We start from the raw sequence: 25,825 nt of genomic DNA, 5'->3' as shown, positions 1-25,825 counted from the left end.
CTTGACAAACGTATACCCACAAAAGTATGCCACAGCCAGCATTTTCGTCCCTTATCTATCTGAGTGCTCTGCCCTATTTTAATTGACATTCTTTTTCCTCCTTTAGGCTGACGCGGTTTCATTTGAAGAAATAAAAAAGTACATTAATCAAGAGGTCCTAAGGATTTTTGAAGGTTAGATTTGCTTTATAATACTGCTGGATTTTTCACGAGTTCCCACTTCCCATGTCCCTGTGGGGAATCCCCGGTGACATTTTTTGACCTATGCCATTCCTGGAGCAGCAGCTCCGGTTGACAGTACTTCAAGTTAAATTTTTTCTCTAAACTGTCTTTCCTCACCACTTGTCAATAAGACAACACAGGCAAAGTACCTTCTATTTATGTAACTGCCTTTTAAGTAGTTCAACACCCATTGGACTCTACCTTAACTTCTCTATAAAGTAAGTACATCCAGCTCCCCCATCACTGCCACTCAGGGGAGGTTGTGAATTGACCAATGAGCATTTGAACTGAGGTGGGATACAGTGTCTTTTGATCTAGACCCGGGTCAGCAACTTCTGTCTACTATAGGCAGACTTTTATGTGGCTCATGAGCTGGGAATGGTTTTTACCTACGTTAAAGGGTTTCTCACCTGAAATCCAGATCTCCAGTAACATGTTCAGGGTACAATCATGCTCACTGCTTTTCATATTTCCCCAAGGCTTCAAGGCTGGGGAGCGAGGAAGTGAATAGATGTGACAGACTTCCTGTAGCAAGCAAAGAATTCAATATTGATTACCTGACTCTTTTCAGATAGCCTGGTTCTACATGTTTAAGCACAATATAACTTTGTTTTAAAAACAACAAAACAGTGTCTTATACCCCTCACTGGCCTTGAATTCTCCATGTAGCCCAACAATGGCCTTGAACTCCTGAGGCTTCTGCATCTACCTGGCAAGTACTGAGATTGCAGGCCTGCAGTGGCCTTGCCTGGGTTATTAGTGTCTTGCTGGGGCTGGAACCTAGGGTCACGTGCATGCACTCTACCAACTGAGCCACACCCACCATTGCTTTTTCTAAGCAGTTAAGTCTTGCTGATAGTTCATTTAACAGGATTGTTCTCCCCTCTGAAGAGTTTGTAAAGATTAAGAGTTCCTCATTATCAGTTTTCAAATCTTAAACAGGTGAATTCATGTTTACTATGGTTAAAAATTCAAGTGGCGTCAGTGATAGAGATGTCTCTAGTCTAAGGCCCTGGGCTTGACTTCTGGCACCGAAAAAGATTTTTTTAATTAAATTAAATTATTAAATTAAATAAATAAAATAAAACAAATTAAAATCTAAGAGTTTATGTTCTGACATTGGTCCAACCTGAACGTATCATTTAGAATATTTGTGGAAGGCAAGATGGCTGTTACTTGAAACTTTGTGTCAGTCGTCTCTAAATGTGTGTGCACGCTATCACTGTAGCTGTTGATGGGAATGTTGGATTTAAAAGTCAAGAGCTGGATGGCTCAGTGGTAGGGATGCTTGCTGCTGAGACTGACAACCTGATTTCTATCTCTGGGACCCACATGGTGGAAGGAAAGGGATGACTCCTGAGAGGTGTCCCCAGATCTCTACGCACACACTTTGACACACTTGCTGCATATATACCCATACCATGATCACAATGATATACAATAGTACACACACACACACACACACACAGAGTAAGAATGATAATAAATAATACAATAGTACTAGAAGTGGGTGGTAAAGTGTGACTTTTAATTTTTAAGTTGGATGAAGGCTTAGGCCTTTCTAAATGTCATCAGATTCCTTGGCACGCTAGTAGCTCATCTATGAACCCATCGCTGACTGAACTTCAAATCCGTATGTTTGCTCTAATAGCCACTCTACGTCTGTTTGTGACGATGTCACATAGTTTTACCCAGTGACTCTGAAGTCACCACCATCCCCCCTTAGCTGTTAGAGAACAAAGTAGGAGTTACCAGCCAAGAACCCTGCACTGGGTCTCATGGCTCCCACCTCTTTTGCTGATAAGCACCGCACCATCAGCCAAAAGCAGGTTGCTGAGTTTTGTAAGGAACAAGAACCCAAAATACACTAATTCAACACTGAGTCTTTTAGCTGCCAATGGAGCCCTCATTATATTAAGCACTAATTTCTATTAGACACTGAGGTCTCACTGCCTGCATGCAGACTGTCGCTTGATCAATGGAGAGAGAGCAGAGTCATACCAGGGTTTTTAGCTATGTCCATAACAGGAAACAATATTTTAATGAGATTATGGATTTCTGTTATTACTTTACTTTATTCTTTATCTTCACAACCTATCTTGACCTTGCCCTAAATGATAATTTCTTAAAACAATGCCTGACTCACTTTCGGGCCGCCAGTATTCTTTGTGATTTTAACATTACACTTGAATTTGCAGATTTCCCTTTGCTTTTGGTCTTTTGGCCCTCAAATCAAGCACCATGGGACAGATGCTAATTTTTTCCCAGCAAAACATTGCCTTCCCTTGAGGAGCAGTCGTCAGCATCCAGCACTTCTCATGCTCTCAGGGGAGCACCGAATACAGACAGCTGCAAAGTTTTCAGGTCTTGGGGCAAAACAAAAACGTTCAAAAACATTTTAAAGTTTTAACAAAATGCCAGTAAAGCTGAGCGTGAGGCCAGGCTAAGGATGGAGGTCTTTGTAACTATTTAGGTGTCAATCGCCACCAAGCCAGCACTGGACACCGGACCTCCAGGGCCTCACACAGCACGAATATCTTTAGTTACCTGTAACTACACAAAGAGAAGCAGCACGGGTGAGATGCATATTTTTTTCACATTGCAATCTAAAGTCTTCTTCTCACTTTTAATATCTACAGGTGCCACTGATAAACCTTAATCTTGGGAATGAGGTTCTGAATGCCGTTTCTTAAAGATTCTTGTTATCCCCGTATTTACGAGTTCAGAACTAGGCAGGCAGTGGTAGCACGAGCCTTTGATCCCAGCACATGGGAAGCAGAGGCAGGCAGATCTCTGTGAATTCAAGGCCAACCTGGTCTACAGAGCGGGTTCCAGGACAGAGCTACACAGAGCAACCCTGTGTCAAGAAAAAAATTATAATAATTTGGCAGTTAGGTCAGCATCTGGGGGTTAATTGGTAATCACAGAAACCAGGCTGGAGAGATGACCCAGTTAAGAGTGTAAGTTTGGTCCCTAGCCCCCACTTCCAGCCACTCAATAGCATCTTTAACTCCAGAGGATCAGAATCCTTTCCTTACTCCAAGGGTACCTACCTGCTCTCACGCTGGCCACCACCCACATATGCACATAACTTCAAAAATTTTTTTCTATACAAAGAAAAAAAAGGATGTCAGAAACTATAACTGTTTTATCAGAAAAAGAAAAAAGACATGTTGAGACACATCGGGCAATGATTTTGAAGGTGCAGTGCACACTGTAAAGGTGTGACCCATGACATCCTTTTCTGTGCACTCAGCCAGGGAGGCACCCATGTTACTACCCCTGGAAGAAGACTCCAGACCGCCTTAGCCAGCCACTTTGTAGCTACTCCCATGAAGAGCTGTGGGTCTCCTCCGGAGAGTCAGGGAATTGGTTCTGGCAAATTCACCTAATTCGTACTTCTAAGTAGTACAACCTCTAAGCCTGTGTCCTTCCCCTTTGGATTTCTGCCCAGCCACTGAGTTGCCCCAGTGAGGAAGCTGACAGCTATGGAGTCATTCCCCCACGTCTCCTCTGGCTTCACCCCTATCTCTCCTGCTGCCTCTCACCTAGGCTCTGGAGAATGGCAAGACACTCTAGAGAACTTGTCTACCTCCAAAGCCACAGATGCCATAGCCTCAAGATATCTTTCTAAAGAGACCCAGTAGAAATCTTTCACTTGAAACTTCTAAACTCTGGTTCCACATATGATGTCCCCTTTCCTAATAGCTCTCCTAACACCAGCCTGGCAAATCTGTCTTCCCTCCTACATTCCTGAAACCTACAGCCCAGTTACTTAGTAGCACTTACACTAATTCGCCCTCAAATCATTTTCCTTCAGTCCATTTGATTTTTTTTTCCACTCAGAAATCACCCTTTCCGTGACTTCCGAATACCATTTTCCAAGAGTGAAAAAGCCGTATTTTTCATAAATCATACTGTTGCGAGGTTAGTACCCTTTTCCACAAAGGCTTCTCTCTAAATGGAGAGATTAATTGTCACATTTTAAAGCAGTTTCAGCAAAATAGCACAGTACAGTTAAGTGCTGGGGTTCAGTCACGCCCATCGACAGCCTGTTCCTTAGAGGTTTCCCTAAAGAAGGTATCAGTAAGCACCCCTGCTGTCTCTCTACACAGCCTCGGAGGGGTCCTTCCTCATCACCAGGAGCGCAAGCCAGTCCTCAGGAGATCCCACTGAATTCCCTAGTCACTGTCTCAAGTGTTCAGATGGCTCCTATTGTGAAACCCTACAACAGAACCCATGTTTTAAGGTCCCCTCCAGGGATCTATCAGTCCCCTTTGAACTTCTACTCATGCCTCTCACCTTGGGCTATACTCCAGACCACTGCCCTGTCCTTCAGAAAGCTAGATGCTCCTTCCTAAACCTAACGAGTGGAGGGAGGCAATTCTCCATGATCTCAAAGCTGGGTTCCAGTTGGATCACAGTACACAAGCACCCATTCGCTCTAAAGTTAGATCCAATTCCCACTTTGATCGGCCAATATGTCGACATTTTTGCAAGCAAGGTTTTGCAGAGACGTTGTACAGAGACAGATGCTCACCCACAAGACTCAACCTAGCATCTTTTGTCTTTATGAGGACATAGCAGTTGACAATAATACTATCCTCATAAATTGGGGGCTTACCATATCAGAGAAGCATAGGTTTTGCTATGACCTCACCTTATAGTACTTGAGCATTTGTATCTATACGGAATAAAAATTATGAAGTAGTGTATACAAACTATCAGACTCTTTCCCTTCTTTAAACCCTCAAAGCCAGACCTGTAACTGAGGGAGAACAGGAAAGTTAGGGGTTATTCCTGCTTTTGGCTTTCCAATGTTCAGGAAACCTGTGTTTTCTCCATTTTTACATATATTTCATATGCATGTGTATGAATGAATATATTATCCTGTCCTGTCTCAAGGTCTTTCCCCTCTATAACTGATATTTATGTGTGTGTATATGCATACATGGCACCCAATACATACACATCCTGTAGTGTATGTATTGCCAACCGTGGTTTTCCCATAGGGTAGCCAGCTGGGCATTCTAAATGAAGGCCTTTCCATTTCAGTGCCCTCAAGTCTCTCTGTGGGGGCAACTATTTATTTATTTATTTATTTATTTATTTATTTATTATTTATAGTATGAAAGCCAGAGTCTTGCTCAAGTCTGGGGCTGTCAGTGCAGAGATAGTCTATATCCCCTTTCTTTATTCATTTTACATTTTAATTAAGATATAATTATCTTACTTTCCCCTCCCCTTTTCAGAAAGGGAACCCTTGGTCGCTGGGCTGGGGGAAAGTCAGTGCCTCGCTCTTTAGAGAAAGCTAAACACCCCTCGGCTATCTGATCCTCAACTTGCACAATGTTGTTGCTACTTTCCCCTCTCTGGGTCCCCTCATTCTTGAGTTTTATGACTTTACATGTGCCCGGGGTCCCAGGCTGTTTTTCAAGAATCCTCAAGAGAGTTAAAGCAGATGCTTGGGTTCAACCCACTGTTTTTTCCTGTACCATTTCAAAGCAACATGCTTACAAAGACTGAATAAATATAGCACTATAAACTACAAAATAAATGAGTCCATAATGTTATTAAAAATTAAAGCAAACCTGGGGAATAATTCAGATCTCACAAAAACTTGCCGTTACATTGCCCCATAGGAGAACAAACTACAAACAAATTAAGATATAATTTTAATCTTCACGTTGAAAAGACATGGGAAAGCTATGGATGATTTTCAGTACAGTTTTCTTTCCCTGTAAATGAATTTTTTTAACCTTAAGGCTAAGAGAAAACAATATTACCAAGGAGTGAATATGTTCCTTGAGAAATCCATTGTATAACTAAGGATTCCACAATGGAAGATCAGAAGAAAACACGATGACTTTACACTAAGAAAGCAGGCAGTTAAATGTGAGAGGGTGTTAGGAGAAAAGACTAATCTTTCTTTGGAAACCAGCTTACAAATTCTATTTGTGAAACAGCAGGCAGGTGAGAGCTGGGTGACACATGAATGTCCCTTACTTCTTCAGTTAATATTCATGTCTGCGCTGTCATAAGATCGTTCTCCCAGGAACCAAGTCATCTGTCAATCTTGCCTATCAGGCTGCTGGCTCTCCTGTTGCCCAGGCGGGCAGACTATGAATGGTTTATGCGCACCTCTTCTAAAGTCTTTAATTTTCTGCCTCATTAGAGAGCAGAGTCAAAAAAGAGCTTAAATGACTAAGGGGCTCTAAAAACAGAGGGAAGGCAATTAAGAATGCAGGCCTTCAGAATTCATTTAGATGCTCAGAAACTATTGTTTTCAATTAAAGAGCATTACGGTAGGGTTCAGAAGAGGTAATTAGCTTATGCTAAATGACTGTTTCTTGATGTGGCTTAAAGCCAGCTCATTTACAGCTAGAAGTAGTTCTTTTAAATCATTGTGTCTTACTAAAATTATTTTTTAAAAACTCCCAAAACAAAGTACCTGTAAATTCACTTCATATGTTAAGGGGAAAACAATTAGAATGGTGAATATTTCTGTTCAGGCATTTAAGGTATTAGGCGTGTTTCAAACCACTTATTTATTCATGTGTGTGCTCACGTGCCCATCTATGTGTGTTGGCATATGTGCCATAGCATGTATGGGGGCTGGAATAGAATCTGTGGGAGTTAGTCCTCTCTTTCTACCATGTGGATCCCAGGGATTGAACTCAAGCACTCGGGTTAGCACCAAACACCTTAACCAGCTGAGCCACCATAGCTACAAGTTAGTGTTACAAATTACCTTTGAAATACTAAGATAGTTTGTCTTGTGAAGAAATTATGCGGTAGGGAGAAGCATTGACCACTTTGTTTCTTCTTGTCATGGCAAGACTCTAACTCTTCTAGCATTCTATTTTAAAAATCAATCATCCATAGATCAGACGTTTACCATGTCGATATATAAAATCTAACCAAAGCAAGTTTAAGGGGCCAGGTGGCAGATTTTATTTATAAGTGAATGCATGATGTTGTCAAAATGGATCCCAGATTAAAATTTAAGTATTCTCTTGAGATGAAGTTTAACGGAGCAATGCTCTATGTGACATTAATAACCAACAATTCAGTAGTGACAAGAACTGTCCTGCAGCACCTGACAGATCTCTAATCTGGCGTCTCAGATTGCCCCAAAGCAGCTGTAGGTGCTCCGCAGATATGCCTTCTGATGCATGATATGCCTTCCGCAGATATGCCTTCTGATGCATGTGCCTATAAAAACATGGGGAGAGTTACTTAAATGACAAGTTCAAATGATTAAATTCTTTGATTCCGGAACCAGAGTAGTCCGTGAGAAAGTCCACAATCCCCAATCCAAGGTCCTACTACAAAGAATGTTTAGTCAGGTGTGGTGGAGTCACAACTAGAAAGCCAGGAGTTCAAGGCCAGCCTGGACTGCATGAGACCCTGAATTTAAATTTAAAAAAGTAATTAAAAATAAAATCAAGAATGTTCTGTTAATTAGTAATATACCTGGTTCAGAAGTTAATTTTAAGTTGAAAACTCATAAAATGAGTATGAAACTATGAAAATTCATAGTTTCATACTTAGAGTCTTTGAACCTCTTTGTTTTGTGGTTCTTTTAAGTTTCATTAACACACCTACTTTCTCATTCCTTCATTTTTGTGTGGAGGGGTGTTGTATGCAGGGTAGAGATTGGCTCATGTGACATGCACAGAGGCTACAGAGGATGTCGAATGTTGCCCCCTTCTTATTCCCTTGTGACATGGCCTCTCACTGAACCTTGACTTTGCTTTTCCTGCTAGGCTGATGACCACTAGGAGTCTCATTGATCTTCCTGTCTCTGACCTCCTCAGTGCTGGGGTTGCAGATGCACACAAACCTTCACAGCTTTTACATGAGTGCTAGGGATTTGAACTTGAGTCCCTACAGTTGGCAGCAATCACCCTTACCCCTTGAGTAAGCCCCAACATGCCAACTTTCAGCACTGCATGCTCCCTTTCATCTCAGTGTACCAGGACATTAATCACTGTCTGAGACTCGGTAGTTACATCCGGCTGTGCGAACTGTACAGGTGTTTTCATGAGCTGATGATGAGCCCCTGAGAGGGTCCGTTCAGTTAATGTTCTCTGTCATCTCTGGGTACTTTCTCCGGAGTGTGTATATACAGTGTTATGTTCCAGGCAGTCTGTTAAACGCATAAATGATGATGCCGACGGTGTGCTCCCTGGGAAAGCATCTTGCATTAGGAAGTACTTAATTCATAAAGACGTTATCACTTGATGCTTAACAAAAACTTGGCGTATATTTATTTGTCTGCTCTTCCTAACGACACGGATAATGTGTTCATTTCCTGTGATTTGGCTTCTCCGTTCCAACGTTTTCTTAGGCTCCCAGAAACAGGCAGACACGTTTCCTCGTTTTTTCACTGCTGCCATGGCTTTCAGAGGGCCGCATCTTATCTCCAGCCACGCTGAACCCATTTTTCTCTTATAAAGTCAGTCATCCTTCATAACAACGTGATTGAATAAATGACAGACCAGCTGGACACACAACCAGGAAATGCATAATAATGATGGAAAATAGAATTCCTTCTTTAAAGAGTAAAAATCACTTGTGACCTACTACAGAGCTGAAGTGGTGACATGGAGCTAACAATAGCTTTTCAGTGACTAAATGTCTCTGTGGAAAAGGCAGTGTGGTTTGCCCCAACCCGCAGGGCAGTCAGTGGAGGTTGGGGACCACCTAGGAGAGAATGGAGGGCAAGAGACTCGAAGAAGGATGCCAAGACCAGAGTCTGATCAAGGCGACAAATTTTATTTTTTCCCAAGGCTGAATTTATACCATAACAAGGGTAACAGAGGGAGGGGGGAAGCAGGAAACATTTATACAGGCCGAGGACACTGTGCTTTTGTGGTCAGGTAATTGGCTGATGTCAACAGGATGTTGGTTTCTCAGAAAGGTCATAAGTTTGTCATATCATTAGGCAACCTGACCAACAGATTTGTATTAGCCTTCTGCAGCCGGCTGGGGACTTTCCACGTCCTGACCTCTTAATGACCCAGTCATACTTAACTCTAACTATAATATTAACATCAGTAATGGAGGGTTTTAAGGGCATCGCTCCCAATAATGGTTTGTTGCCATGTAAGAAAATACAATCCCTGTACATGTTAATGATTCGGAAGAGCCAACAACTTGAAGTGTTGCTTTTTCATATTGTTCAGCCTCTAAATCTGGGATAATGTCACAGACAGGATCCCAGTCAGCTGCAACCAGTTTACTAACTGACTTGTGGAAAGGGTAGACACCAAGTTCCCACACATAGCTGTACAGCACAGCATGTTGAATGCTCCCACTCCTTGCCAATGGGCTTCCTCCAGGGTTAGCAACTGAGGAGCCACTAGAGAGCTCCCTTATGACCATTGTGACACGTTGTCCATCCTGTTTTTTCTTTTCATAAGAAAAGTAAATCTACTAATCACTCAAAATATAGGGGTTGGGTTCTCACTGTGGAAGTAGGAGTTAAAGAATCTGTGAATATACTTAAAATTGCTACACATTCAATATATGGCCAGAAAGTACCTTGCATTTATTCTTAAAAACGATTCTTTAAAAATTGTCTCCACAAGTCATAACCAGAAGTTAATTAGACAAGTGGTCTGGCCAACCCTACGGCTGGGTTCCAGGAACACTGGTAATTCCTAGACCCTCTGACCAACCCAGCTGTTGTGCTTCTATCTTTAAACAACTGCATGCAATTTATTCTATATTTTTTTTCCCGAAAAACACAGCAGGCAGACCAGTTGGTATAGAATATGTGCTTCAGTTACAATTTGAATTTTTTTCAACTTCATGTTAAAATGTTTGGAAATGCTCTGGCATAAAGAAACTTCCGTCACATGATGTATGTTTTTCTTTCATGAATGAAGAGAGGATGGCTGTGTTTCTGTCCCAGCTTAAGTTGCCAGCAGCAATGTTGTCTGCTCAATCTCATGGGAGGCCTGGCCCACCAGGGAAGGACGGGTTACCTGGACCCCCAGGAGATCCAGGGCCCCAAGGTAAGGCTGAAAACGTAACATGTGCTTGCTGAAATCCTCAATATTCATAATATGTGAAGTGCAATTAAAGCATATATATGCAATGTGTCTAAAATGGCTTATTGTGGACTATCTTGTTAATGTTTTATTTTCTGGTGATAAATGTTAATTATTACTACTTCTACTTTAAAGCAGATATACCTGCTACTTACCCTAAGATTGTGTTCATGAAGTCACCATTAACAATCATGCGGTCTGCTTCTCCATCGTTGTCATAGAAAGAGAATTTCACAGGATCTTACAGATAGAAACTTTTTTTTTTGGTTTTTTTTTTTTTTTTCGGAGCTGGGGACCGAACCCAGGGCCTTGCGCTTCCTAGGCAAGCACTCCACCACTGAGCTAAATCCCCAGCCCCACAGATAGTAACTTTTAAAGTGTAAGCATAATCTTTTCATTTGTTTCTATTTCTGAGAATTTCATACATGCATACAGTGAAATAATATCATAGGCACTCATTTCCCCATCCAAGTATTCCCATGGCCCCCCAACATGAGCCCTCCCAAATCCCTGTCTTAAAAAAACAAGTAAGTCACTGGGTGCAGTTGGTGCTACCATATGTGCACAGGTATGATGCATCCGGTGGTTGCAGTGAAACACGGAAGGCCTATTAAGTGGTCCCATCCTACATTAAGAGTGAGTCCTCCTTCCCTAGCAAGTAGCCTCTGCCAATAGTTCCCATAGAAGGGGTAGGGCCTTGGGGATCATCTGCACCATTTTTGCCAGAGCTTTTGGATAGCTTGATCTTGGGTAGGCCTTGGGCAGATAACTACAATAACCTTTGAACTTTAAAGGATGCTTTGTATGGCTTCTAAAGTCTCTAAATCCAAACTTATGTTGGCAGTGGTCCCACTGAGGACAACTGGGGAAGACAAATGCCCTTGAGTTTTGCCTGATTCAGTTGTTCTGACACAGCTATTCTGTTGAAAAATATGGCTAGCAGTCTTGCATACTGACTAGATAGACCGGTGCTTAGAGGATTCATGAATTCTGACAGAGGAATGCCAAGTTCAGGGAGTACAAATCATGAGAAGCAAGGTTAGAGAAGCCGCAGCCATAGGCGCCCTTGCTATACCAAAGTTACCCCTAAGCATTCTGGAAAGTTTACCTTGCTAGGGTTGAATTAAATTTGATTCCAGAGTCCATTTTTAATCACCAACTACACATGGGACCCACTTGAGGACACACCCCCATTCCCGCGTTCCCAATTCTTAGACTTGACAGGGACAGAAAAGCAGACACTAGAAAATCCAGTCTCAAAATTAGCCACGGGGACCCATGTCATGAGGAAGACGAACCCTGACACCAGCAAGTGGGTTTCCAGATTCTGGCTGAAGTCCATAATAGTTCCCACTCAGACACATTGCTTTGCTGTCCTGTGGAGGAGACAGGAGGTCTTGGTATTTTAGGCACTTTAGCTTGGGTCCCTCAACTTACCAGAGGCAGTAGTCTCTGGGCAGTTGGAGTCCCTATGAAGATGGGGGAACAGGAGAGACTGCTTCCAGGGCAACAGACACTGTCAGATATGGAAGGTTTTGCAAGGAAGGCTTTGATAGTTGGAGTACTTACCCCACCATGGTTGGATCCCCAAGGTAAATGCCAGTTAATCCAAAGCAAGGCAGTAGAGAAAAACCTAGTACACTGAGCTAAGTGACCAGATGAGAACCATTTTGTTTCAATGGGCCGTGCTGTTAGGAGGCTATCGAGGGTGAGGGGAGGGAGGAGTTGGGGGGCAGGGGTGTTTACATAGACGGGTGATTGAAGACTGATGGGAACTTTTGCACAGGCGTGGATCTTTGGTCAGGGGTTGAACACCCAGTCCTAGCCACCTGAGCAAGGTGCTTCACTCTTCTGCAAAGATCATTATTGCCTCGGGTTGTTCTGGTCACTGACGGGGTTGTCCAGGTGCAGTCTCCATTCGGTAGTGGACAGACTGAAGGGAGTAGCTACTGCAGAGCCCTCTTGATGACCTCCAAACTCATGATAAAGGAAAACGCACTGCATCTGATTATTGTGAAAGACACAAGTCACACGAAGTTAAGTAGGGAATCAGCATACGACCTGGCCTCTAAGCTCAGCTTCAGTATTCAGTGAGAATTCTGGTTTCTTAAACACACACACAAACACGCACATGCACACGCACACGTGCATGCACAGAGAGAGGGAGTGAGGGAGGGAGAGAGAGAGAGAGAGAGAGAGAGAGAGAGAGAGAGAGAGAGAGAGAGGCTGTGGGAATATGTTTTGGTTTTAATTCCAGGTATGGAGATATGGGGCTGCTTCGCAGCAGGTGATTGTGGTTCATCTCATGCTCTAGCAGGAGCATGTTTTTGCCAGCTGCAGATAGTTTTCTGGCCAGGGTATGGTGGTCGGAACTCTGTGGACTTTTCAGAATATATATAAATGCTAGAGCCTCAACAGAGGAGACTGTTTGGGGGTTGCTTGCTGCTGGTTATGATTTGCTGCAGTTCGTTAAGTAGTCGTGCATGAAGAGGTGAGAAAAAGAAATTATATATCCTGACTGCCCCAAAATCAAACTTGCCCCCATGAACTTGATGCCCCTAATCAGCAGGAAGTAGCCTAACAATATTGTCATCCCCTTCTATCCTTTTTTCTCTCCTGACTAATAGGGAGTTGATATGGTAGAAAAATAGGGGTGGAGAAAGGGGTGGGGGGAAGTTCCCACAAAGTAAGCAAAAGCAACAGTGTTGTTTTGTCTTAGGTAAGGAGACTTGACTCAGAGGTGAAGGAAAAGGGAGCATGTAGATTCAGAGACAGCCTTTGTGTATATATACCTGTGCAGAAGGTGCTTATTGCCTTTTGTCACTGGGTCTCTTCTGGAGTCAGTGTGTATGAGAACTGGGAAGGCCTCCAACAGCCACCTGATGATGTGATGCCCTAACCACAGGAAGAATAAGTCCTGTTGATACCTGTAGAAAATGTTGGATGGGTCCCTCAGATCTCGGTAGTTCAAGAGAATACACAAAATGGATCGTTGCAGTGATCTAGTAAAATGGAGTTCAGACCAGAGTCGCCCTCCCCACGCAAGCTCCTAGCTCCAGGCATCATCCCAAGTGTTGGAAAGGTCCATCTCGAAGGTTCTCAGTCAGACACATTTCCAAGTCAGCAATAGTAGTGTGGCCTTTGAAAACCAAGGCTTATATTTGTTACTGAGGAATCAACTAATCAAAAGATGGCTTTCCCCTTTGCAATGGATTTCTGTGGGATTAGCCCCCTGCTATGTGTATACCACAGACTACTATTTATAATGGAGAACTGAGGTGTGATTCTTGAGTTTGAAGGAATTCCCTCATTTGGTTTCCAGTTTTCTTTAAGACAGGTTCTACTCAAGTGGACAAAACTTCTGTGTCACCAGAGTATATGACAACAATCACACTTAGAAGGGTTTGTCTCAGCCTTTGGTAGCCCTGTGGGACTTCTGACAGTGAATACATCTTGACTACAAGCTATTGATATTGATTGACTCCTTGTAATTTTAAAGTTTCCAGAAACACAACAGAAAATAAGGTTTACCAAAAAAAGTGAGATTCATTTTAAAAGAATTTTGGCTATAGTCATGCTGTACTGATAACCATAAAAGCCACAGAGAAATCTCATGTGAGAAGAGGAAGAAGGGGAGGGAGAGGACAGAGAGGAGGAAGAGGAGATAAAGGAGGGAGGAGGAAGGAGAGAGGGAGAGAGGAGCAGCAGGTGAGAAGGTGGCCAGCTGCTGTTGGATTTTTTGCTGCTTCTCTGGGTAAGCATTAGAAATTGAAGGGTTTTCTCTGGTAATAAGTAAATATAAAAGTTCTCAGAGGATGGATATATATATATATATATATATATATATATATATATATATATATATCTCCAATGCTCCTCTCTCTTCTATTTAAAAAGGAAGAAAGCATCTATGTCAGCTTCAAATGCTGTTGGTTGGGTTAGCCCTCTTCATCGTGGCTCACAATAATTGAGTTTGACAAAGGGGTGAGGTGCAAACCACAGTACAGGAAGGGACAGGAAATGTGTCTGCAGAGCTATGTTCCAGGGTACACTGGTCACTTGGGAATTGTGTCTAGTGGGAGCTCATCTAAAAGATACGTGTGTTTTTAATACTACTTGTCAGGAAAGAAATCCATTTTAATTTAAATTAAGTGGCAGTTTGAAATATGTACTAGGAAAGGTCTTTCTATCACCTTCATTCTCTTCCTATGTTTAAGGAAGGATATAAAAACAATCAAAGACCTTATAAAGTGTCCTGAGCTTTTTCTTCAAATCTGGAGATTGTAGTAGAAGAAAAAAATTGATGTGAAGCCATCAGAAATGTGCCCAAGGGAGGCCATTCTCTCACAAAGACTTGACTAATGAAAAATGGTGGATCTTCTTCCAATAACCCTACCTTAAAGGACAGTGAGTGCTCATTAGGGAGAATTTGAAGGAGGCCATTTTGTTTGCTTCCTCCTAGACTCCCAAGAGGGTGATGTCTGATGTCCTGTGAAAGTCAAAAGCATTTCTGTAGAATTTGTACTTTCGCTCTAGGCTATGACTGTGGCCTTCCTACAGTGCAGAGATAAAGCACCCCTCAGAGTGTTCCGTCTCTCCCGGAAGGGGTCTGCAACACAGGGTCCGATTGCCACAGCTCGAGAGCAATGGACCTGAAAATTGTAACCAGTTTAGCTCTCCTGTAGATGACTATGAACTTTCCTAATGATTTGAACCTCCTCTGGTGAGGTTTTGCAGAAGAATATTTACAAAATGTAGTTGAAGTTTTCAAAAGAGAATTGATGGAAGCCTTGAGAAACTGATACTACACATATACATCCCGGTCATTTCAGAAAGAATCCACACGTAGACTTAATAGAAAAAAAACAACGAGGAGGAGGAGACTACATACACACCATCGATTTTAACAGGACAGTACTGGGAGTCACTGTTTTATTTATTTGTTTATTTATTTATTTATTTATTTATTTATTTATTTATTTTTGAGTTTTTAAAGTTTAGATATCAGTTTCTAAATCAAGGAAAACCTTTTCTTTTCTTTCTAATCCGGTGGCCCATAGGATAGTTGATGGTTCTTAGATAGTTCTGACCTACCCACAGCAGTTGGGAGCCTTTGGAAATAGGACATGATTGTAGTCAAAATGGCTGAAGGGCTCAGCAACCAGTTAGTGAAGCAAAACAAAACAAGAGAAGTGGAACACCCTGTGTGTGTGTGTGTGTGTGCGTGTGTGTGTGTGTGTGTGTGTGTGCATGTGTGTGAGTGCATATGTTTGTGCACATGTGTGCGTGTGTGTGCACGCGTGTGTGTGTGCATGTGTGTGTGCATGTGTGTGCGTGTGTGTGTGTGTGCCCGCGCACGCATGTGCGCGTGCACAATACCCACAGAAGCTAGAACTATTTTCTGAGTTCATGCTGATGCTGATACTTCTCCACTCACTGTATATTATGATCCAGTTCACATGTATCATAGATTAAATGTGAATCTAGGTTTGGCACAGAAAAGCAAAAAGAGAGAACCTTATAGATAGACACACGGTGGTAAAGTCCTAACAAGCCAAGCTTCTGATAGTGACATATTGCCACTACACATAATACTTAAATAATACTCATGTCTTCTTTTATATGTTTACGATAGATGTGTGAGCTTTCTTCAACAAATTCTGATGGGGGTCTAGGTACAGGAAATGGGAAAGACATACACAGAAAGAATTTTGTTTTGTGTGAGAACAAGACACCATACGAATACAGGCTTTGGTGTAATAATTAAATGAACTAAATAGTTAATAAATAGCTAATTAAATGAAATAAAGGAACAAGCGGCTCTCTTAATCTTAGTGCCAGCAGAATGCCAATTTGAGTCAAATCAGTGTAAGATAAAACACAAGATGCTTTTCTATGACATTTAAATACTAAGGACCAGACATTTTAGCTCTGCTGGGAGAAAAGAGATGGAGAAATGCCCAAAGTACTGAAGTTGTCATTTTCAAGATTGATTTGTATTATCTTTTTTTTTTCCAGTGTTTTCACAACAGTCCACTATTTAATCTGCAAGAATTTAAGGGTCATCAATAACAAACCAACAGAAAATGCCACTAAACAAAGACAACAGCCATGATATATTATATTCCAAAGTTACAACCATGAATTAACCTTTTTTTTTTTTATTAACTTGAGTATTTCTTATATACATTTCGAGTGTTACTCCCTTTCCCGGTTTCCAGGCAAACATCCCCCTCCCCCCTCCCCTTCCTTATGGGTGTTCCCCTCCCAACCCTCCCCCCATTGCCGCCCTCCCCCCCCACAGTCTAGTTCACTGGGGGTTCAGTCTTAGCAGGACCCAGGGCTTCCCATTCCACTGGTGCTCTTACTAGGATATTCATTGCTTAAAAAATAAATCTGACTATCAAAATCGTTTTAACTTAATAGATTAGCTGCATAATGACCAGGTTCTCCATGCTCTTGCCTGCTTAGCCTACATTTGTGTTTAATGCATAAATATGAGACGGATACTCATTCACGGGGAGTTTAGAAATGGCGCTAACAGCCCGGGTCAGGAAGCAGTACCTTCAAGTGCAGGTCAGTACCGGACATGCCTCCTCTCACGCCTCCTATTTTATTGCCTCTCATCCAGGCTACCGAGGACAGAAGGGAGAAAGAGGTGAACCTGGAATTGGGCTGCCAGGGAGTCCGGGTCTTCCTGGATCGTCAGGTAATGGACTTATTAGTCATGCAGTCCTCTCGGGTTAGGCATTTTCTCCCCTGGGGACCTTATATGTTCAACTGAAGGAGAGAGGGAGGCAGGCAGGATCGCATGGGACCCAAATTCTCATGGTGTGTTTTCTTTCCCTTGTAGTGGGTTTGCCAGGCTCACCAGGTGCCCCGGGGCCTCAAGGACCCCCAGGACCCAGTGGAAGATGCAGTCCAGAAGATTGCCTCTATCCCATGCCTCCTGCCCATCAGCAGGCAGGGGGGAAGTGAAAAAGACGGAGGAAGACATCCATCGTGTCTGGTGAGATCTCCACGCCACTTGAGCCGTCAGCGCTGTCTTCACAACCACGTGCTCTCAAGGCTTACGAGTTTGGGACCGCTTTGTTTTATTTTTCTGATGCAGGGGCAGACATCCAAACCAACCATCTGAGTCCTATGCAGACAGTAATTGCAGATCAGTATTTTCAGATGTTTGCCAACTCCGTTCCATGAGTTCTGCTTTAGTGTGGCTCCGAGTTCGACCGTTTCATAAGAAACATCCAAGCAAGCCTGTCAGGGGCTCGCCAGAAGAAATCACATGCGACGATTCGGTACTCAGACGACATACACTCTGAGCTCGTCAACACGACTAGCTTTTGATTCCTGAATTTTAACTTTTCTGATTTATCTTGATCATTTTCTTCGTATTTAAATTTACTATCATTGCTTAAGATTTTCTTTCTGCTCTTCTGAGATCGAAGTAGTACATTACGGCTGTTGACTGTCTTATGACTGCTTTTTACAAGAAGTCTTATACCATCCTACATTCATTCAATTTATATAGAAAAAATATGCAATAAGGGATTCGCTTTTAACTTATTAACAACAACAAAAACTATAGGAGACTCTTTATCAGGGAGCCCCCAAAATCATCATAGCCAACTACTGAGACGCTTTTTTGGTTTCCTAGCAATGAGCTCAATTTGAAGCGCACCTCACTGGCACCAACATATGCTACTTGAAAAAATGGAGAACCAACTTGACCCTGTGTCAGTGAGTCTCCTCTGGTGAACCTGAAGTGATTTTCTCCAAGAGGCACTTGGTGGTTTGGTACTTAGCAAGCCTTAGTAGCTGGGCAAGACCTTTGTATCTTATGAATTCTTTTTTCTGACTTTGTGATTCCCGGGACCTGGCATCAGAGAAAAGCACAGGATTTGTAATGACCAGAAAAGAGGAGTCTTCGGGTTGGAAAATGAGGGTAGAGGGTCAGCAAAGGCATGTTGAGTACGTGAAGCCCTCGTGCTCTTAAGGAGATTAATGTTTTCTCAGAAACCATCCAAAGGTCCGGCTCAGCCTAGGAAAACCAAGAGATTCCACCCGAAAGTCATTCAAAACCATATGCTCAGGGGTGAGGGATTCAGCTTCACAGTGGACTGCTTGCCGGGCAAGCATCAAGGCCCTGGGTGTCATCCTCTGCCCTGGAGGAAAGAAAGAACCATGCTCCGAAGGGAAGCAAAATCCCAGTCATCTTGGCTGAATTACCCCACAGTGTTTTTTTTTTACACCTTACCTATTCATTGCTTGGAGAAACCTTGGGTCAGAAACAATTGATATCCTAGAATACTGAGCACAGGGGCACTGCCGGGATTTAGCTGGTGGATAGCACAGAAGCTGAGCGCACACCACCAGAGAGAGCCCTTCAGTCACATGCCTCAAAGAGCAGCTCCTATTCCACAGGATAAGAGGATGCTTTTGGTCCGTTCATCGATAAAGGACAATGGGTTTAGAAAAGCAACCCACTGAAAGTGGGGAAAGCTGTGAACTTTTTTCCCCATTGGGAAGCATGCCTGATGTAAGGCAGAGCTTGTTTAAATGCATCCATACTTTGAACTGGTTTTCATTGTAAAAAGATGAACTGCTGGCCCAGTGCTGTCAACATAGCTGTGCATAAAATAGCTTTTTGGGTATTTCATATTGAGTTCTGCTGTATATTTCGATCCAAGTTTATTTATTTTCCAAGCCTATTTATTTCCGATGTTTTAGGCTTAAAATTGCTCATTCTTTTTTTCCCTTTCATATGCAATACCTACAGCGGTGCTGTGTTTTAAACTTACCCGATGGTAGTATGCAATGTTTGCATACGTGGCTTCATAGCCAACTGATAACCTGCCCCACAAAATGTACGTAAGGTGAAAAGTTGGTGCTATGTGTATATTTTGAGCTTCTAATTTGTTGAATTTTCTGAAAACCTACATTTTACCTGATACATGTTAATTTACTTGAATTTGCTGTATGGCAGAGACTTTTGTATGTTTTCAAAGATTATTTTTCATATTAATTGACAGGTTATTTATCTTTTTGCATTTTGGCTCATTCAAAACTATTTATTATATAATTTCAGTATTTTCATGAACATTTGGTTGGTGGTAGGTGATTAGTTTATTTGGATTTTTTTTCTTGGTTGATCGTTTGATACCTATACAAAGATGAAACTCATTTTCTTGTTTTGCAAATCATATTCACTTCAGTTCTGCAGAGCAGAATCCTTTCTTACAGATCAGATCGTCATTGCTCTTCCTTTTTTCTAACTTTTGGGAATGTATGGCTAACTTACTCCTGTTTCAAAGATCTGGATTTGTTCACTTGACCTGAGGACTATCAAGCTAGACTGTCACACGATACATACTGAAAAGTGGCTTGTCACCATGGTTCAAGCTCATTTCTGAAAATTGGGCCATAAGATTGAATCTAACATAACCAGAGAGATGGGACTGGATTATACGGCACAGCCCCTCGATCTACTGTTATTAATCTTCAGATTTGTTTTTTTCCCTTCTGCCTCGGCACTGATCCTAACAACGGACTCTAAGGAACACTTAGTCCAGCTAATACAACAAAGAGATTGGCAGGTTCTCAGCCCCTTCATAAAAACAAACGGGATAATTTGGTCGCCAAAGCAGGATAAGGAATATCCCTTTAAATAATCATTTGTCCCTGCTGTTGTTTTCAGCAAAAGAGAAGAATTATCAATTTTCTCTCATTCTGTACTTCAGATATGCTTTAAATACAAAATAATTACAGGCCATGGTGACAATGTAAAACTATTTTTTCCATAAACAAGGATGTCTGAATTCAAGTCCTAAATATTATGCCAGTTCAGTTCCCAATTTTAGGTAGACTCTGCTTATATAGGGAAGATCTGTCCTCACTTAAGATCTGTTTTGCTTCTAGCGTCTAAAGAAAGAGAATGCCATGAGTGCATTGTTCTTTCCAAATGAAAACAGTGACCATTACTCCTAAGCACAGCGGAAGCATGGTCAGGCTTAAGTTCTTCAACCTCTTAACTTAGCCAGAGCTGTTTAAAGACTCCAACCTTGTGTGCTTTTTTTTAAATCTCTCTCTCTCTCTTTATTTCATGATAGAGTTGGAAATTAAAATTTTGCCTACTTATAGAGATTAAGGAATAATTTTGTGATATACTGCTTACATAAATTATCATTCGATGTTCAGCATATAAAGTAATTTCTATAACTATGTCTTAGACATTAATTATGCTTTAGCTCGTCTGTTTCCGCAGCTGCTCCCACTTCTGAGAAACTTACGATATACCTCCTTTTGTCCACAAGATGGTGTTTGAGGCAATTTGTTCAGAACTGAACAGATTCACAGAAGTCTAAGACCTTGAAAAGTCTGGTGGACAACAAAGTCAGACATTGGCCTTTGCACTTTCTTGTTTTGTAAATATTCTTTGTAAATTATATCTCATTTTACTAATTAGTATTTTTCCGAATTTTCAGTGTCTTTGTAAGGCAGGCACAATAACGTTGGTCTGTTGACTGTTTCCCTTTTATTTATTGACTATGTATACACCCATACATTGTATGCAAATCTGCTATAAGGTAGTCTTATGCTTCTCTTGTATTTTAGTAGCTAATATGCACACACCGGCACACCTGGGTATTCATCCTCCCTTACAGATGGGACAGATACTCTTTTGACAAGTGAAAAACACAGCTTACCACAAGTATACAAGGTACATAGTACACAATGTCTAAACTCTTGATTGCATGAGATAAGTTTCACAATTAAATTTGTACAATGTCTATTTTTCTAGAAACATAGTGCTATTAAAAAATAAGTAGGAACAATGATTTTTCAAAATTCCATCCTTTTCTTTCAATGCCATCCTTTTTCTCTAGTGTTGGTAACTGTATTCAAGACAGAATTGAGTCCAGTGATGCTGAGGTCATTTGAGTGACCTTTGGAAAAACTAAGCACTGTTGACCTTTGCCCTTGCTCCTCAGTTATTTTCCACACTCGTCTACTGTAAAGCCTCATGGTATTTTCTATCCTGGCTTCATAGCAGGGAATACACTTTCTACCCTGGCCATTTTATTCCTCTTCTCTCAGAGTTTGACCAGACCCCTCTGAGGAGATTCTCAGCAGAGTTTAATTGTTAACCTTTTAAGTCGTGTGCATCAGTGTAATGTCAGCCCCTGACCTTCATTCATCAGCCGTAGGTATGACAGCATTTCTTGTATTCAACTTGTTCAAAGGGTGGGACTTACAGGAAACAGGATAAGAGGTTATTTCTGTTTCTACTTACTAACATGGCTGGAGCCCTCATAGCAACATTGCACTGAGCAAAACCATGTGGAAAACCTCATCATTTTGGTTGAATTGACCGCAGCTCCAAGCAGACACAGAGAACACTGGTGCAGACAAGTAGACCCAGCAAGAAAATAATTATCCAGAAGACAAGGCAAAGCTAGGAACATCTATCTATATGGAAAACTTTTCAAGCTCATTTCCGGGAGTGATATGTGGTATGACTCCAGACGTCAGCTACTTGCTTCAACCTCTTAGGCATCACTAAGGACTAACCACTTAAAATGTAGCACAAGTCTCGGTGTTGGCTTCACCACAGCAAGTTTACTAGCAGAAAGATACAATTTTACAACTTGTTATTTTGCCGTGGGAGGATAAATACTTCTGGTGACTTTAAATTCCAATTGTGTTATGGAATAACTATTTTTAAAATAAGATTTGGAGGGTGTATTTATATCCGTTTTGTTCGTTCAATATCTTACCTCATCCGCTCGCTACGTAAGGTTTAATTTTATCACACTTACATTAAGTGGAATGCTACTCAGTTATTATAAACCCCAGTGAACGTACACTAGCAGGCGTTGGCTCCTTGAGCGTCCTCATGTGCTGTGAACACGTTGCCTCTCTCAGCAATAACAGAATCGACTCTAAATCAGGGAACCCTAAGGTGCGGTTCTTAACACTGTGTCTATACGTCAGCCCTTCTCAGCAGCTGAAGTTCCAGAATCGTTCTATTCTACTGAGTCTTAGCCACCCTGACGAAGATTTATAATTAGCCTCATACCAAGAGCAAATGTCACGGCATCCCGGGAGCCTGAGACTGGTCTCTTCCAAGTACTCACAGTTTGAATTTATAACCTACCTCCCTGGCAGCTCATGAGAAGACCAGTGCATGGAGAATTGTAAACAGCACCAAAAGCCAGAGTCAGCCCAAAACGATGCACTCTTCTCACAGAGACTAGCATCAGTTTAGACTCTTCGCTAGGGAGAGCTCTGAGAAGGCTAAGAAGCACTGCAGGTAATTCTCCTCACACAATACCTTTGTCAGGAGGTCAACAAAGTGTTTAAATACATTGTGTATTTCTAACAGAAATTAATTACGTCAAAATATGCCAGTGGCGCTGTATGTCTGTATGGACTAGCTAATGACTTAAACAGTTCCTGACTAGTCTTACCTTCATAGTCCCTCATGATAAATTTAAGTAGGTGCTCTCTATAGGAATATTACTATCTCCTCTTATGCAACAGTGAACTGGGAGAAGAAATAAAAACAGAATAGACTTAAATAAGAAGACACAGATCCCCAAACGTTTCTTAGAGTCAACCCCCCTCCCCATTTGTTCTCTTCCATTATTAAGGTGGAAAGAAAGACAGTAAACAAAAGGACGGTGAACCGGAAGTTAGTGTTAATTGCCATTTATCAAGATTACAAACATTTATCAGACAGAATCCTTTGCCCAGTAACCAAATCTATCAAGCATGCTACAATTCTTCAGATAACATTCTAAATACAATCTGAGTGTGTATTACATGCACGGTATTACAATCGGCCAATTTGTTTAATGTATGTCGAGCCAGCATATATTACTGTCCAGCCTCACGGGTTTATTTAAAAAAAAATTAACTACACACCTGGAAAGTGTTTTACTGGATAAAATGACAACCTACAAGTCTTAAGCACAAATATTATCTTGCAGTTTTAAGATCGTTTAGGACCATTTTCATTTGTACCAAAATAAATAACTTACTAACGTTTCCTCCTTAGTACTGTTTCTGAGCGTTTTCCCAGGGTCGTCAACACGTTTAAAAGCAATTCCCTTGACATTTGGAATTATTCGTGTCCTGAGTGATTTTCCATGTCCACTGGTTAATTTTAAACCTGGATTTTTTTTATACCTCAGAAACACTAGGATACTTCCAAAAATAAATAATACGGAAGCAGGGACTTACAATAAGCACACTTCGGGTCAGATGTAATAAACGTTGAAGGATTACAATTTTGGTTTAACCAGCATGACGTAGAAAGTGTTTCAAGTCGGTTGCCTAATGAGGTGACTATTCTTTCCTGCTCTTCTGACAGACAGAAGACAGTCACCCAGTGTCACCTGCAAATTTGTGTGCTCAGACTGCAAAATGATTTCCATGCTCCTTAACCAACCTGGTGGCTGTTTGGAGTGAGGATCAAATCCTACCGCCATGGGAGCACTGAGTAGCAATAAGCCAGAAATCATTCGCTCTTGATTAATATGCTAGTGTCTAGGCAACTTCGATTACCTACACATTCCCCTCTTGGCAAGTTCTCAGTTGGACACCATCCAACTTTCAAAACTACGCAAAAGAAGACATGGAGACCTCTGCTTGGCTAGGGGTGTACACCGGGTCTGCCTGTCCTCAGAGGCTGTCTTTCACGGAGAGGGTTCGATAGGCGCTTTTGCTTGCGAGGGTTTATTTTTCTTGTCAAGAATTGGTGCATCTGTAACCTGTTTTACTTAACTGAAATTTACCATGGGGTGTTCTTCTCATTTGGAATGTAAGTTTTGCATAAGCTTCTGTAAGTGGCTGTCTCCAATGCTACTTACTTTATCTGTGTTATACAGCCTAGATTGCCTCAGGTTTGTGTAACAGTTGCGTGAACTGATATTTGATTTTTTTTAAATTTCTAATGAATATGATGTTATGGAACTGAAGAACATGTTTAATTACTGAATTTTTCTTTTTTCTGTATTGGATTATGTCACTCCAATGAAAATAAAAGCACTTTGATGAAAAGATCGTGGCTTTGCCTGTTTTAGTATGTGTCATGACTCTTTTCTAGGGAGTATATGTGATTTTTTTATCCAATGTGCCACAGAAAGCCATAATAGATGCTTCCATTTCCATTTCTTCCAAACAAGAAGAAGGACATCCTTTTTATCTAGAAAAGCAGCACTAATCTACATAGCTGAGATGGAACTTTTTCCTTTAAGAAGCACAGAGCTACATGATAAAAACAATGTTAAGAAATCCCATACACATTACATATTTGATATAACCAAATGATTTCTATATGAAAAAATTCACATGAAAGTCATTTGATACAAACATACCATTAGAACTTAAACACTTCTTTGATCTGAGTTTCACAAACTAAGTGTGTGCCTATTGGTCTCTATGTGGGACAAGCCTAGCACATTGACTATGATAGAAGTTTATTAGATCTCGTTGATAGTTCATGTACATTTTGATGGCATAGCAAGCCAGTGTGTTTAGGCAAACAATGATGAGGCACTCAAGAAATACTTCATTGTTAAGAATAGATAGCGTTTTAGGACTAATGAGATGGCTCAGGGGTTAAGAGCACTGACTGCTCTTCCAGAGGTGCTGAGTTCAATTTCCAAGCAAACACATGGTGGCTCACAACCATCTATAAAGGGATCTTATGTCCTCTTCTAGCATATGGATATATATGCAGCACAGCATTCATACATTAAATAAATAATTTATGTATAACATATGCGTATATATCATATATAAAGGTTTTTAAAAAGAAATAAAAAAGAATATAGTCTTCTTAAAAGGAGGAGGTCAGCTCTAATACACAAATATTGTAGGGGGGTGACCTCATTTTCCTCAACGGACAGATCATTCAGACAGAAAGTTTGTAAAACAAAACCATCTGAACTGAATGATGTTGGACCCAACAGACATCTACAGACCGTTCCACTCAGAGACAGATCAAAGGATCTTACTCAGTGTTTGCTTTACCTGGAGCGTATTCACTGTGCTTTGTGTTTGATTTTACATCGACAATCTCTGTCAGGCCTATGATGACAGCTCTTACCATTTCTTTCCCTTCGTCCTCTTCATTCTCTACCTGCTTGCATACTGCCTCCCTCTTGCTTTCCTGTCATATGTACATACCCATATGAACATATATGAATATATACATATAAATATATATAAATTAATTTACAAACCTATAAAGAGTTCTAGGACCCACAGGAGAGAAAACATGGTGTTTATATTTCTGTATCGCATTTACGTCAGTTAATATGATTATATCCTGTTCTATCCATCTTCCAGGAAATGACATCATTGAGTTCTTTATGGATCAATAAAACTCCATTGTATGTGTGTGTACATTATATATATTATATAATATATAATATAATATTATAATATATATTATATAATTACACGTTTTCTTTATTTCTTCACCTGTTGGTGGACACCTAGTCAGATTCCATTATTTAATTATGAATGACTATG

General features: G+C 41.2%; 1 protein-coding gene across 2 annotated transcripts in view; it reads left to right on the top strand.

The window, feature by feature from the left end:
* The window catches only part of Col19a1 (collagen type XIX alpha 1 chain), a 348,231-nt gene extending 323,885 nt beyond the window's left edge, over positions 1 to 24,346 (top strand). Inside the window, exons 48-52 of one of the 2 annotated variants that reach the window (XM_039084518.2) lie at positions 107 to 173; positions 10,118 to 10,246; positions 16,914 to 16,991; positions 17,136 to 17,291; positions 17,394 to 24,346. In XM_039084518.2, coding sequence (XP_038940446.1) covers positions 107 to 173; positions 10,118 to 10,246; positions 16,914 to 16,991; positions 17,136 to 17,260 — 399 coding nt within the window. In that variant the 3' untranslated portion in view covers positions 17,261 to 17,291; positions 17,394 to 24,346. Of the gene's footprint in view, positions 1 to 106; positions 174 to 10,117; positions 10,247 to 16,913; positions 16,992 to 17,135 lie in introns of both variants that reach the window. The other variant, NM_001421322.1, reaches the window with a different exon arrangement.
* Positions 24,347 to 25,825: the final 1,479 nt, after the last annotated feature.

Source organism: Rattus norvegicus, chromosome 9 (genome assembly GCF_036323735.1).
Source record: "Rattus norvegicus strain BN/NHsdMcwi chromosome 9, GRCr8, whole genome shotgun sequence".
Classification (NCBI taxonomy): domain Eukaryota; kingdom Metazoa; phylum Chordata; class Mammalia; order Rodentia; family Muridae; genus Rattus; species Rattus norvegicus.
The sequence above is the reverse complement of the archived record's forward strand: the minus strand, read 5'-3'. Positions and strand labels throughout refer to the sequence as shown.